Genomic DNA, 14,572 nt, shown 5'->3' with positions numbered 1-14,572 from the left:
GGAACATGGAGAGGGATGAGGGATTGGGGAAAGCTTTCTTTAGGAGCTGACACCTGACACCTGGTCCTTCCCTGGGCCATTGTCCTTATCAAAGGCCTTCATGATGACACAAGAAGGATTGTTTAAATACGGTTTCCTCATGTTATAGGCAAAGCACTTTATATACATTATTTTATCCTCATAACAACCCTGGAAGTTCTAATGTTGGAGAAGACTCCATGTTGGAGATTCAGTGAGATTGAATGAGCCCAGGGTTTCACAGCTAAGTGGCAGCATGAAGATTTGTATCTAGGCCTGGCTGACTTAAAACCTGTACTTTTTGACCAGTGTACACTACTAACTCCACACTGATGATAATAGCAGATAATGATAACTCCCTTAATGTGAGCACTCAGAATATGCCAATCACTGGGCTCAGTGATGTACATTTATTATCTCCTAGGATTTACATAATCTTAGTTATCCCCACTTTACACATGAGAAATTGGATCTTGGGTTATGTCACCTACTCATTATGTACTAAGTTATCCATTTCTGCATTACAAACTACCTCACACCTTGGTGGCTTAACACAATGAAGGTTTATTATCTCCATGTTTCCATGGGCAGGAATCCGAGTGTCTCTGCTGAGTCATCCTGGCCTAGGGCTTCTTGTAAATTTGTAGTTGAGCTCTTTGTTAGGTCTGCAGCCCTCTCTCTCCAGGATTGTTTGTTTAGCAGGGGGAAGGCTTCGGGGTGGGGGAAATCTGATTCTAGGCTCACTGTCATAGTTGCTTGTAGGGCTCACTTCCTTATGCTGTCGGCCTCTCCCTAAATTGCCCACATGTCCTCATGATGTGGCAGCTGGTTACCCCCAGGATGTGCAGTTCTACACCAAGACAATGAGAGAGCATGCTCAAGACAGAAACTGTAGGCATTTTACAACCTGTTTTCCAAATGATGTCCCATCGCTTAGGCTGTATTTTATCTGCTGGGTGCAAGTCAGTAAGTCCAGCCCACACTCAAGGGAAGGTGAATTAAGTGACATCTTTTGAGTGGAAGAGTATCAAATAATTTGTTATGTATCTTTAAAGCACAGCTAGCAAATAGTAGATCTGAGATTCAAACCCAGGATGACTGATGCTAGACCTTGTGCTTTTAACTGTTCTATTATATTGCCTCCACATTTCACAAAAACATTTTTGCTGGGTACTGTGTAGAAAGAAACTCTCTCAATTCCTGCCCTTTGGAGTCTTTTAAGAAGTCCTCTGAGAAAGTAAGATAGAAATATGTAAGTGACCAAATAAGTGGAGGAAGAGAAATAAGGAGATAATTGGACTATAGGAATAGCCACAGGAATTGCAAGGGCAGGCTGGTCTGTGCTTTCATGAATTCAGCCCAGATAGGCTTTCTGACAGAGCAGTCTTTGAGAAACAAAGCGGTAGAGAGAGATTTGTCCTGTTTCCAGCAATTCTCAGCAGCAAACCTGTTTGCAGCCAAGCCCCTTCCCTTAAAAAAATAGGACTCTGCCTTGAGATAGCTGTAGAGGCAAACGAGGGTGTTTGTTCCTGAGCCACATATGTACAGATCATACTGACACATTCAAGCTGGAACAGCTAATAGCATCATCTGGGCTCCCACACACTCACCGCCCAGTCCTTCCCCAAAGCTGAGTTGCTATGGACAACCAGAGGCTGTCTCCCAGTCACTCAAAAACACTCCTACGTTACCCTGTTTCACAGATGGCAGCAGAGAACTGAGTTCCCAGCAAGATGCAAATGAACCTTTGGAGAAGGTACTGAGCCTGGCACTTTGCACTGTCATTTCAGTTCAAGTGACATCTCTATTCAGCAGTTTAAAAATGACACTGAAAAGCCATTTGGGCCAGAAGTAGGCAGCTTCTTCCCGATTTGGGCTGTCCTGCTTTCAATAGATGGTGTTGGAGATAGGCTGTTGGCAGGGTAGGTAGGATAACTTCTCACCTGGGCCAGGCCCCTGGGTGGGCGCTGTTCCTCTTACATCTTGATCCTTCACATAGACCCTGGCCACACCTAGAAAACACCCTGGGACCCTCAAAAAGTCCCATCATCACCCTGGAATTAGTGGTGTTCACTCTTCAGTTCACAGATCATGTAAGTGTCCTTTTCTACCATTTATTGGGAGTCTGTTTTTTTAACAACTGCTGTAAACAATAGTAGTGATGTTGATGTTGATCAAAGACTAGAAGCTAATATTTAGTGTATACAATTTACCAAGTTCTGTGATAAGTGCTTTATGACATTTAAGGCTCCCAACCTTCACGAGAGAAACATCCTACTATGTTGATGTTACAGGTAATAGAAGTGAGGTTTGGCAAGGCTAAATGTCTTGCCCATGGTCACACAGCTATTTAGTGACTGGGCTCCTATTTGAGCCCAGATGTGCAGGACTCCAAAGTCCATATTCTCACTTCTGTCTTCCCTGGGTCTTGCTTTCACATTGCTGCTTCTCCAACTTCCATTGTCTCTGCACTTTGACTGTCGGTCCTTGCCTAGAGCATCTGTTGCTCAGGAACCTGCTGGGACACGTCTTCTGCCTCGACCTCAACGTGCTCCTCGGATGAATTGGTGTTAGCCCTGCGGCCCCACGCACCAGGGTAAGAGAGAGTCTCGCTTCCTGCCCTGGCCCGAGGGACCGACTGGCTGGGCCTGCCTTCTGCCCAGCTCACCGGTCATGGAACAGAGTTTGGACACACACTCCACCCCTGCCTGATGAAAAAAGTGTACAGACCCCAGGTTATTCCTCCCACCCTACTAGAGTCTGATGACTTAGAGGTTAGGGTCCTGACTCACAAGTGAGCCAGAAGACTCTGCTCTGTTCACCTAATGTACCTCTTCCTGGCTTGTCCCGGGTACCTCCTGGTTCTCACACAGAGTGGTTGTCATACTGTGAGGAGGGACTACCATGCCTTCGCTGCCCCAATCATGCTGCTAGATGGTTTATTTATATCTAAATATTTATTTGGATATATATTTTTTCTATATAACTTTTTTGTATATTTATTTAAAAACCATCTTGGTAGGCTGGGAGTGAAATTTTCTTCCTAAGGAATCATCAAGTAGTCTTTCCATGGTCTCACTAAGTTCCCTAAATGGCCATTTGGACATTCCACAATGACACTGTTTTCCTTGGGAGTTGTCCAAGAGCCATGCCACCCACAGTTGAGATCTGGCTTACCTGTATCTCGTCAAGCAGAACTCTCCATCCATCAGAACTTCTGCAGCCTTCAACGCAGTAACAGATGAGACTTGGGGTTAAGACCCTGCAGTGGCCTGCGATACTCCCAAATACAGTGCCTTCCTTGAACGTGATTAAATTATACTTGGTCTAGCATAATTGTTAGCCTGGAACCAGTTCTTTATTGTGACTCCCTTATGACCCGTGGTAGACCTTCCTCAGGTTTACCTTAAAGGATACCTGTTAAAAATAATGATCATAAATGGGCTGATTTGCTTCACTAGTTTCTATTATAGGCATTACAAATCTTTCGGACTTAGGGGTGTTGGAGAAAGAAAGAAATATGCCTGTTGAACATTGTGGGGCTGAGTTTTTCTGGAAATGTAAAATGAGGGCTTGCAGGAGAGAACTGTTTAAATGTCTTCATGCCTTGACATTGTATGATCTTCCTAAGTAGCTAGAGGTTTATAATTTTAAAGATGTAATGCATGTAGACTTGGAGAATACTCATTTTTGTCTAATTGGTTGCTAGGATCAGGTATCTATGGAAACAACCAACCATTAGTATTCAAGATAGGAAATTTATTTCTTTTACTCTGCATGATCACACAGTGAGTATAGTATTCCTTGTATGATTGCCTCTTGCAAAGCCTGCATAGAAATTGGCTTTTTTAGGCCTGTGAAAGAAGCAGAAAGTGCATTTCCTCCTTGAGCCATCTCCACATTTTCAGAAACCAGTGGTCCTGCTCCACACAACTTCATAATTACTCTTCCCAGATTATTGTATAAGGTTTGAATGTTAAAAGTTGTCCCTCAACAGTGGCTTTATGAGCTCAAAAGCAAATTCATTTTGAAAACCTTGTCCTGTATTACTATGGTCTTTCTAATCGGGTTTTACCTTCACATTGAAAGTTTTGCATTTGTATAATACTGTTTCTGTGTAACTGTGACAATTCTCAAGAGACGTATGCTGGATTTTTCTCCAGTAAGAATGTACCTCCCTACTCCTGGTGTAAGATGGTTTCTGGGGCATGGTGAGGTTCCTTGAAAGCTTTGCCCATTTTTTTTTTTTTATTTTTTATTTTTTTACAGGGAAAGCCTGATAACTTGTACAAAGAATAAACTGTCTTTCTTCTGGTAGTTGAATGAAAAGACGGGAAAAACTCTATTTTTCTCCCTTTATTTCTTTTCTTCTCAAATTGTATGCCCAGAATTTTAATATGGTGGCTAACATATATTAACCCCAGCAAGTAACATTCTGGATTGTGTATTTTCTTCCATTTAACTTTGTATTTTTTTTAAATTTGGTTTCTTACATATGCTCCTTGCCATTCATTCATTTCTTATTCCAAATAAATATCTGAGTCCTACTTTTACCTGACACCAGAAGGCCCTAAGGTTATCTTGGTGACTGAGACAGATAGATTTTTTGCCCTGGCTAGGCTCACTGTCTAGGCAGGGAGACAAGGTCACTAGGTAGTTAGAGCACAGTGTGGGCCAGTTTTAATGAGAGAACACAGGGCGTGTGTGATCTCAGAGAAAGGACGTTAACTCAGCTTTGAGATCAGAAAGGTCTTTTTGGAGAAGGTGACACACAAACTGAAACCTGAAAATATAGAGCAGAAGGATAAGGAATGGGGGAGAATGTTTCAAGGAGAGGGAATGGAAGGTGTTGAGTGCCTGAGGTCACTGCAGGAAGAAAATTAAAACCTGGTTTTATTCTCACCCAGTCTCCAGAACCAGATTTCATGGAAAAACATTGCAGTATTGTGCCTCGTTTTAGCCTTACCAACTCAAAACTAGAAGGACAGTGCAAGTTCTAGGCATGTTTAAGAATGTACAGTGAGTCTTTCGGCCCTGGAGGAATAAGGTGGACATTGTCTGAAGCTTGCCAAGAGGCTATGTTCCTTAACTCCCCCTTAGACTCGTCGTGGATGCCTTTCTAAGCAAAGAATTACAGATGGGAAATAATGTCAAATTCAGGTTTTCTCTGAAGAGGGCTGCTCTGGTTACAGAGCAGTGGACCCTCTGAGCTGTGTCATGGAGAGTCAAATGTAGAATGTTTATTTCCAGAAACAGTAGCAGCAGCTCTAAGCTTGCACTGGGTGTCTTGGGTTCCTTTGGAATGTCCCAGAAGTCAGAACTGAGTTCTGAGTTGTTGAACATTGGTTACCCACATTTGATCACATACAGCTGTGACCACCCACATGGGCAGTGGGTGAGAGCCTGAATCTGGGACCTTGGGACATAAATACTTGATGAGCAATAGCAGTCAGCCCTAGTTCTGGTTCCTTATATGATGGATGCTGTTCACCTGAGACATGTACTCCTGTGAGCTCACATGGATTTTGATCATTACTCCTTTCCCCATACATATGTAGTGGAGAAATAAAGGCACTATGGTAATTCATAATGGCAAAAATTGTTAATGCAACAACATCAGCAAATGCCTGTGGTCCAAAGGTTAAAACACTGGTTATTAAAGTATGAATCTTGGAACAGCAGCATCACCGTCAACCAGGAACTTGTTATGCACAGTCTCTGTCTCACTCCAGACCTGCTGAATCAGCAACTCTGGCAGGGAGGTCCCAGAAGCTTGTGTTTTAACAACCCTCAAGGAGATAGTGATGCATACTGAAGTTTGAGAACCTCTGGAGTATGTAATACAAGCCGTAGGTAATGAGAATGTCCTGTAATCCTATTGATGGGCTACCTGTGACTTCTACCCCTTACTCGCCATGTAAGAAGGCCTATTAGAATAACAGTGAGAGTGATGTTGTTACGGAGACAACCATGAATTTGTACCAGTTTATTAAAATATATACGCGATTGTTAACTTTGCTACTTTATTTTTTAGTAATTAATACAATTTGACCAAAGTCACAACAATAGAGATACCACAGTTAACTGCTCCAGGTCTCATACTGTAGCCAAACAGTGGCTTTCATTTGTGTTTTTGTTTTTGTTTCTGTTTTTTTCTTTCCTGACTATACCCCACACTAACAAATCTGTTTCAATTGTGATCCGGGAGACACATACATGTGTGTATAATCATGCCAACTGCTTCACGAAATAACACCCTTCCTATATTTTCTGTGCTGCTCTATGAAAAGTATGTTGGTTGCATTCCATAAAATTCATCTCCTGACCCACCAATGAAAAGTGACCTGCAGACGTAATGAGCTGTCTTTGCGTGGACCTTGTCTCTGGAGCAGGAGAGGTGTGGGACTGCCTTCACCTCTCTGTCAGGTAGACTTGATTTTCAATCTCTGTTCTGCCACTCACAGCTGTATGACCTTGGGCAATTTATTTATGTTTTCTGAGCTTTCATTTCCTTATTTGTGAATATAGACAACATCTACCTCATAGAGTTAATGTGACAAGTAAATGACCAGATATTTCGCACAATGACTGGCTACTATCTTACTTGTGGAGATAATATTGTTAGCATTTTTCAGAATGTCATCAGTTAAATACATTTCTATGGTAACTACCCCAAAGCAGTTTCACAATTTTGTCCCGGACTGCAATGACTAAATGCTCCCCTGTACTCTGTGTATTCAGAAGTATTTTTGAAGTAATTTTAGTTTAACATTTATCCAAGTTCTGCGCTCCATTCCAAAATATATTCAAGTTTATATATGCATTTTGGAATATTTTGTTTTGATTAAAAAATTGAGTCCTTTGGCTAAAATCCCTGAGGGCACTGAGGTTGTAGAAGATGTCCTGAGTGGCTACACATACCACCAACATGGCCCTGAGCACAAGTCTTTGTGAAGGGTTGACCTTACAGTTGTGTTCATTAGGACTGACTTTTCAAGAAAAGTCTATCTGTTTGTGATTTGGAGTAACATCTTCATGTATGTAACTGTGTCATCAGTGGGCATGTCATATCACTCATGGACCCTGGGCAGTTGGCATGTGGAAGTGCCAGGGATTGATCATTCATGAATCCACATGTTGAGGGAGACCCAGCCAATGTCTATTTGTCTTTCTGGAGGTCATGATTGTGGTTGGTGGCCAGGCACCCAAGGCGATCCGCAGCGTGGAATGCTATGATTTTGAAGAGGACCGGTGGGACCAGATAGCTGAGCTTCCCTCCAGGAGATGCAGAGCAGGTAAGCAGCCTGCCTTTCCCCAGCCTGTCTCTGCGTCTTGCTGGAAATCCTGAGTTCTCCTTGTTTCCACAAACATCTGTGTATTACAGACTCTCTTCCTTTACTTTCCTCACTTGCCCAGTTTCTGGCTACCCTTTTTGGGATCAGTTCTTATGTGCTTAGTACTTCAAGCTAGTACAACTATTTGCTTGAATCAAACACCCTTGGAAAAGCATATATGAATAGAAATCCAGTGAGTCCCACAGTGACTTCCTGTTCTCTTAAGTTGGAGATCACTTTCTGTGGTGAATTATTCATGTGACTTCCTGGCTCCCCCATTGTCACTCATCAGAACGAGTGATCGGCTGCCTGAGATGACCTTGATGCCTTGGTTTCCTTTGCCTCAGGTGTGGTGTTCATGGCCGGTCACGTGTATGCTGTGGGTGGATTTAACGGCTCACTGCGTGTGCGGACGGTGGATGTGTATGATGGTGTGAAGGACCAGTGGACGTCCATCGCCAGCATGCAGGAGCGCCGGAGCACTCTAGGCGCGGCCGTGCTCAATGACCTGCTCTATGCCGTGGGGGGCTTTGATGGCAGTACTGGTAGGTCCAGGATGTGGTCCCTGCTCCTCCTAGCCTGGGACATGCCCTTAGTGCAACCCTGGTTTCCTCAGCCATTTCTTGGGCCAAACTTCTGCCCATCCACAGTTACCTCAACAGCATACTCATCCTTCCTCATCTCCTACCTTGTTTGTCAGAGCCAGGCCCTCCTACACATGGAATCTATAACTGCCACGTGTATGGTATCATTTCTAGGGTTCTAGGAAGGATGCTGCACTCAGAAGGAGTGCAGTCCTTTCCGTTGTTTGGGAACTCACTTGAGCCAAAAGACAAGACTTAGAATGACAGCATGCTCAGCTGGAGGGCGTCTCAAGACTGTCAGAGCCCTCTGCTGGACGGACTCGGGAGCTGGGGTTCAGCCGTGGAAGAGACCTGGCTCAGGCTGGCATTGCCCTTTCTTTTATTATTATTGTTTTATTTTTTACTTTTTTATAGTTTATTGTCAGGTTGGTTTACATATAACACCCAGTGCTCATCCCCACAAGTGCACTCCTCCATGCCAATCAACCCCCTTGCCTTCTTCCCCACCACCCCTCAGCCCTCAGTTTGTTCTCAGCATTCAAGAGTTTCTCATGGTTTGTCTCCCTCCCTTTCCCCAACCATTTTTCCCCTTCTTCCCATTGCCCTTTCTACTGCCCCACGAAGCTTTGCCAGGCTATGCCACTGCAGGAGCGTTCCTTTGCTCCTGGCTTCTGTGTTGCTTTTGGGTTCAAATCAGAACCTACAAGTAGACATGAACCTGGAGAGATTATCTCACCTCTCCTGTACCTCCAGGTTGATATCTCTGTAGACAGTAACTCTGTTACACTGAAATGCCCCCAGAGATGTGAAAAACAATATTTTTTACTTTTCTGAACTTTTCATTTGTGTCCAGTTGGTAACCATTCCATTTCTTTTTGCCTCACTTATAAAATTCTAGGGTCTATGTCCCCTTCAGAGGCTGCCTTTAGTAGGTAGGACCTTAGAAGAAAGACAAAAAAAGAGAGTGGGGCATTGTTTCTTTCAGAAATTGCTTTTGGCTAACTAGAAAAGCCTCACTAAACTGTGGCTTAAACAAATGAGAGATCCTGTTTTACCCATGAAGGAAGATGTCCAGGAGATGGCAATTGCTAAGTTCATCTACTTGCTCAAGAATATTGGGGCCGAGTTCTTTAAATGTCTCCTGGCTGTGCCCTTCTGATCATAAGATGGCTGTTACAGCTCTAGTTGGCACATTTGTGTTCCAGGTAGCAACAAGCAAGTTGGTGTAGAAAAACAAAGCCTATTTCAGAAATGCCCATCAGATTTCTACCGAGGCCTTTTTGACTGAGTTACCCCTAGTAGTTCTGGGAAGCTAAGTTTTCAGCTTTCTAGCTTCTTATGTAGAGGAAGAGAAGAGAAAAGAAGGTGTTCAAGTGAGGCAACCTCAGGTTTTTTACTCCATTCAGTAGATGTAATGAGTTACATTTGCAGGGCAGTTCCATTGTATCCCTGTGTCCTCTCATGACCCACCGTGAGTCAGGCCTCAGTGGTCCTTTCAGGTAGATATACTGTGAACATGCATCAGGGAGGTGCCCCAGGCTGCATGGCAAGGTAGAGGTGGTACTCAGTCATACCCCCAGGTTTCCGACCTTCCTCCAGCCTCACACCAGTTGAGGCCTCGCCTCTTCTCATGAATAGAAATCTCATGAGTCTCTGGTCTCTCAGGCCTAGCATCGGTGGAAGCCTACAGCTACAAGACCAATGAGTGGTTCTTCGTGGCCCCAATGAACACGCGGCGGAGCAGCGTGGGTGTAGGTGTCGTGGAGGGTAAGAAACACCATTGGGCAGCAGCCTGTCCCTGCCCCTGCCCAGGTCTTGTCCCAACACCCTGGCTCTATTCCTTCCATCACTGCTGAGTCAGGTTCGGGTATCCTGATGGAACAGATGAGGAAAGTTGAGGTGCAGATGGGTGCAGCTACTGGCTCAAGGCTAGCAGGTGACCAGCTGTGTTGGGAGGAGTAAGCAGAGCCTAAGAGGAAACACCAGCTGTTGCTTTGTCCACTTGTCACCAGTTGTGTTATAGGTTGAGGAATCTAGAGTCAACATAGAATGTAGGAGCATAATGTGGTGGGGGTGAGAGTTCATTTTGTTTAATTAGTTTGGGCCTCCTATTTATATGTTCAACATGAACACATTAACAGAGCCTCAAGTGAGGTGGGCATGTCTTCTTAGGTCTGATTACTGTCACTGCAGGAGAGGTTGGTAGCAGAGTCCCGCTCAAGTCAGGAAAGGTGTGTGGAGTGGGGCAGGTGGGAGTAGTGAGGTCTGGGGCCCAGTTAGACAGGGCTCTGTAGTTTATAAATGGCTGTTTTATATACAAATTTTGTTCCCAAAACCCTTTAGAAGGAGATAGGCAGGGTTTAGATTCTCTGCATTGTCCAGATGGGGAAAAGAAGTGCCAGAGGGGCAAGTAACGTGCCTGACATTAGTAAATAGCACACCTGGTCCTTGACTCCTAACTCCGTGCCTTTCCATTGTGCTACACTCTTTCAGACCATTAGAAAATGCTAATTAGGGATTTTATAAATACATGTGAATTCAATGTTTTAAAGCACAGAGTGTTATTTGGAAAAAAATGTTATACTTTATAGGATGACACTGATTCATTAATCTCTCCTAAAGTGGGAATAGAGCTGGAATATCTGTGCATTTAGACATGTGTATAGGCATTTTCTCCCACTCCCTCCCTCCCCTCCCCCCTTTCTCTCTCTCCTGTGCATCCACAGGAACACACTTACTTGCTCTGGGGAGAGTCTAATGTGCAGTGATTAGACAGATATTAATAGAAATATTCTTCTCTCTCACTGTATTTCTTGGTTTGTACAAGTATTGCATAAATTTTCATTTAGAAGTATATTATTCTAATGTACTAAATCAGTCATTTTGGTGAGTGAAAGGATTTTGTCCTCCTATCAAGATAAATTGTTTCTTGCAATCTCATCCTCCTGGTGGAACAGAAGTTGATTTGTCTGCCAAACGTAAGTGCTTTGTCTAGCCACCTTCCCATTTCCCCCCTTGTTCCTCAGCCAGGAATATCAAACAATAGAGTAGGGGTTAAAAATAGCAAGTCCCTGTTAATAGACTCAAGGAGAAACCTTGAGTGGGTATTTTTTCAGCTGATGCAAGGTTAGGATGGTTGATGGGGGTTAGAGAAGTTGCCTTCATGGTAGTGATTTGAAATACTCCCCTTGACAAGGGCTTGTCTGAGCATGTTCTGTGTGTGGAGAAAGTGCTGTCTTGTAGCGTGCCTGTTGGCATGCAGGTCAGCCTGGGAATTTGTTGATCTTGTCCATTCTGAATATGAAGCTCTTTGGCTGTGGGTCACCTTGGGGCAGCAGAGCGTCCTCCTCACAGCTTTGGTGAGAATGTTTCAGGAGGATCGTAAGGAGCCTCTGCTTTACTGTGGCCTTGGAGATGGGGCTCTCCACACTGTCATTGTACTCGCCTCCTTCTCCCTGTCCCCTATCGTGGCTCTCTGGTCTGAATGACCCCTGGGGTTGCCATCGAGAGCTCCTCATCTCATCCACACCCCAGGCCTTCCTGCTCCCCGAGTGACTTAGGTTTTGGCGAGCATAGGGCACATGGGTGGGCAGGTTGTTGCATCTTGGCCAGCATATGTCATGGGAGCAGCCTGGACCCTGGAAGTGCTCCCGGGTCAGGAATCCATGCTGTGGCTTAGGTGAGGGCAGAACTGGGAAGGAGGTGTCCTTTCTTTTAGAAGGGCCCCTGGAAAGGACTCTAGGCAGAAAACAAAACCAGCCTCAATGATAGAAGAATAAATAATTTAAAAAAATTTAATGTTTATTTTTGAGAGAGAGACAGAGCATGAGCAGTGGAGGAACAGAGGGGTGGGGACACAGAATCTGAAGCAGGCTCCAGGCTCCTAGTTGTTAGCGCAGAGCCCGACGTGGGGCTCGATCTCACGAACCACAAGACCACGACCTGAACCGATGTCAGATGCTTACCCAGCTGAACCAGCCAGGTGCCCCAATAATTTTACATTTGATATGACAGCACAGTTTGAGCCTCTTTCAAACTTAAAAATATTGCACACTTCCAAATAATAGTTGTATTTTTGGTATTTCTCCCTTAGGAAAGCACAAAATGACAAAAAAAAAACCCCTCATTTTATTAATAACTCTATTGAGTGGATTTGCATCTGGAGATGTTTATTTAGTCTACAGTTAGTGTTTGAGATCCTTGTTATAACTCCATTGTTCCCGATAGCTCTGAGGCCAGGTTGAGGTAGGACTCCCCCTACCACACACATACACACACACATACACACAGAAGGGAGGGAGAGAGAGGAGAGAGAGTCCATGTTTGAATCTCTGCTCTAGGGAGAGCTCAAATGCTGATTTCCAGCCCCTTGTCAAGCCTCACGTGTCCAGCTCCAGGCAGAAATGATGCCTTTATTTTATTTTATTTTTTTATTTTTTTAAATGTTTTATTTATTTCTGAGAGAGAGAGAGAGAGAGAGACAGTATGAGCAAGGGAGGGTCAGAGAGAGAGGGAGACACAGAATCTGAAACAGGCTCCAGGCTCTGAACTATCTGTCAGCACAGAGCCTGACGTGGGGCTTGAACCCGCGAACCGTGAGATCATGACCTGAGCCGAAGTTGGAGGCTTAAACGACTGAGCCACCCAGGTGCCCCAGAAATGATGCCTTTAGATAGGAGCTTATGGTATTTTTATTTTAAAAATGGCTAATGGTGTTTCAGGGATCTTGCACATGGCTCAAAGATCACAAGGGAGCCTATGAATGAATTCCAGCCACCCCAGCACAGGGCGTACACACAGTGCTGCATCCACATGCTCCATTTGCTGGAATTGTGGATGGAGCACACACAGTATGGTCAAGTCAGGGTTTGTATTCTCACTGAAGTATATATTCCCATGTTTGTTTTGTGTGCTGTTGTAAGCCATTAGCCAAAAAGCCAACCTGTCTGCCTGTGGCTGAGCCCTGCTAGCTTTTTATTTCTCTAGTGCCTTATTCTGGAAAAGATACAATATAGTTTGCTAGCAAGAGTATGCTGAGTCCGGTGGTGCCAAGCCATAGGTTTGCATTGGGTATTTATTTAGGGTGCTTATTTAGAAAGGTGCTCTGTAGTGCTTTAAGTAGCCTCATGGCTTAAGAGGAAGTAGAAGGCAGAAATGTGAAGAATGCATAGTCTGGTTTGTGGTCCCTTTGGAGGAAAGCGCCCCTGAACTCACATGGAGGTGAAGGTGCCCAGTAGGTTAATGATGGAGCTTCAGCCAAGCTCCAGTTCTGTGCCAATGTCCCTGTCACCACCCTCAGCCACTTTGTCTGTTCCAGGGAAGCTATATGCTGTCGGGGGTTATGATGGGGCTTCCCGCCAATGCCTGAGCACCGTGGAGCAGTACAACCCGGCAACCAATGAGTGGACATATGTGGCGGACATGAGCACCCGCCGCAGTGGCGCAGGTATGAGGGAGCCTCGGGGGGCTGGCTCTGTCTGATCTGCTCCCAGGTGGGTCCCAAGACCAACAGTTGAACATTCTACCTTATTTCACCTTCCTGTTCTTTCCTTTTAACATCTGTATTCTCACTAGCACCTTTCCAGCTCGACAAAAGCACTTCCAAATTAACCTCTCCCAGGGGATATTCTCCTCACCATCACCCCTTCCATTCCTGTGGAAGTCACTGCATCCCTGGAAAGTGAAGGCTCGCTGTGTGCCAGGTGCCATCCTAAAAAGCACCTCCTGTACTTCAGTTTATTTAATCCTCGCCACTGTCCCCCAAAAGGTAGACACAACATAAATTCCACTTAACACAAAGTAAGTTGACCGGGGGTGAGTGATTTGCTTAAGGTCATATAACTGGTAGGGTCAGGATTCCCACTCGCTTCACCCGTTTGGTCCTTCCTCTAACCCCTTGTCTCTGGCAACTATCAGTCTGTTCTCTGTATTATGGGCTTTTTTTTTTAACTCCACATATAAGTGGACATCATATGTTATTTGTCTTTGTCCTCTTTTACTTAGCATAATGTCCTCAAGGTCTTTCTTTTTTGTGTATTTTTTTCTTTATTTTTGAAGACTGAATTGTGATCTCACTTTATAGTACCAAACACATGACCACTTGCTCAGCATTCCTTAATGCAATTTAATATTCAGAAACCTTTGTGTGCTCACTAGTTAGAAAAGAAAAAGATGTATGGTCCCATTTAAGAAGCATTTGTATGTGGAATGCTATTTTTTTACATTTATTTATTTAATTTTTAAAAAATGGATTTATATTTATTTTTGTTTTGGTAAAATAAAACTATACATTTTAGGCTAAAAATTCAGAAAATGGAGCAATTTTAGGGAATTTGCCTTTTTTTTTTTTACAAATAGTTTATTGTCAGGTTGGTTTCCATATAATACCCGTTAAATTATATCCATTTATTTTTGAGAGACAGAGTGAGATAGAATGTGAGGGGAGGAGGAGCAGAGAGAGAAGGAGACGCAGAATCTGAAGCAGGCTCCAGTCTCTGAGCAGACGTTCAGCACAGAGCCTGATGCAGGGCTGGAACCCATGAACTGTGAGATCATGACCTGAGCTGAAGTTGGACACTTAACCAACTGAGCCACCCAGGTGCCCCTGTGGAATGCTATTTTAAGTAAGCTTGTCTC

General features: G+C 44.1%; 1 protein-coding gene across 6 annotated transcripts in view; it reads left to right on the top strand.

Moving 5' to 3' along the window:
- Window positions 1–14,572, top strand: part of KLHL3 (kelch like family member 3) — a 121,193-nt gene that overhangs the window by 93,103 nt on the left and 13,518 nt on the right. For all 6 annotated transcript variants that reach the window (XM_077768684.1, XM_077768688.1, XM_077768685.1 and 3 more), the window contains 4 exons: window positions 7,196–7,313; window positions 7,700–7,897; window positions 9,602–9,703; window positions 13,254–13,382. In XM_077768684.1, coding sequence (XP_077624810.1) covers window positions 7,196–7,313; window positions 7,700–7,897; window positions 9,602–9,703; window positions 13,254–13,382 — 547 coding nt within the window. The remainder of the gene's footprint in view (window positions 1–7,195; window positions 7,314–7,699; window positions 7,898–9,601; window positions 9,704–13,253; window positions 13,383–14,572) is intronic.

The sequence above is a fragment of the Crocuta crocuta genome, unplaced genomic scaffold (assembly GCF_008692635.1).
Source record: "Crocuta crocuta isolate KB4526 unplaced genomic scaffold, BGI_CrCroc_1.0 scaffold64, whole genome shotgun sequence".
NCBI lineage: Eukaryota > Metazoa > Chordata > Mammalia > Carnivora > Hyaenidae > Crocuta > Crocuta crocuta.
Note: the sequence above shows the minus strand (reverse complement) of the source record. Positions and strands in the feature narration are given on the sequence as shown.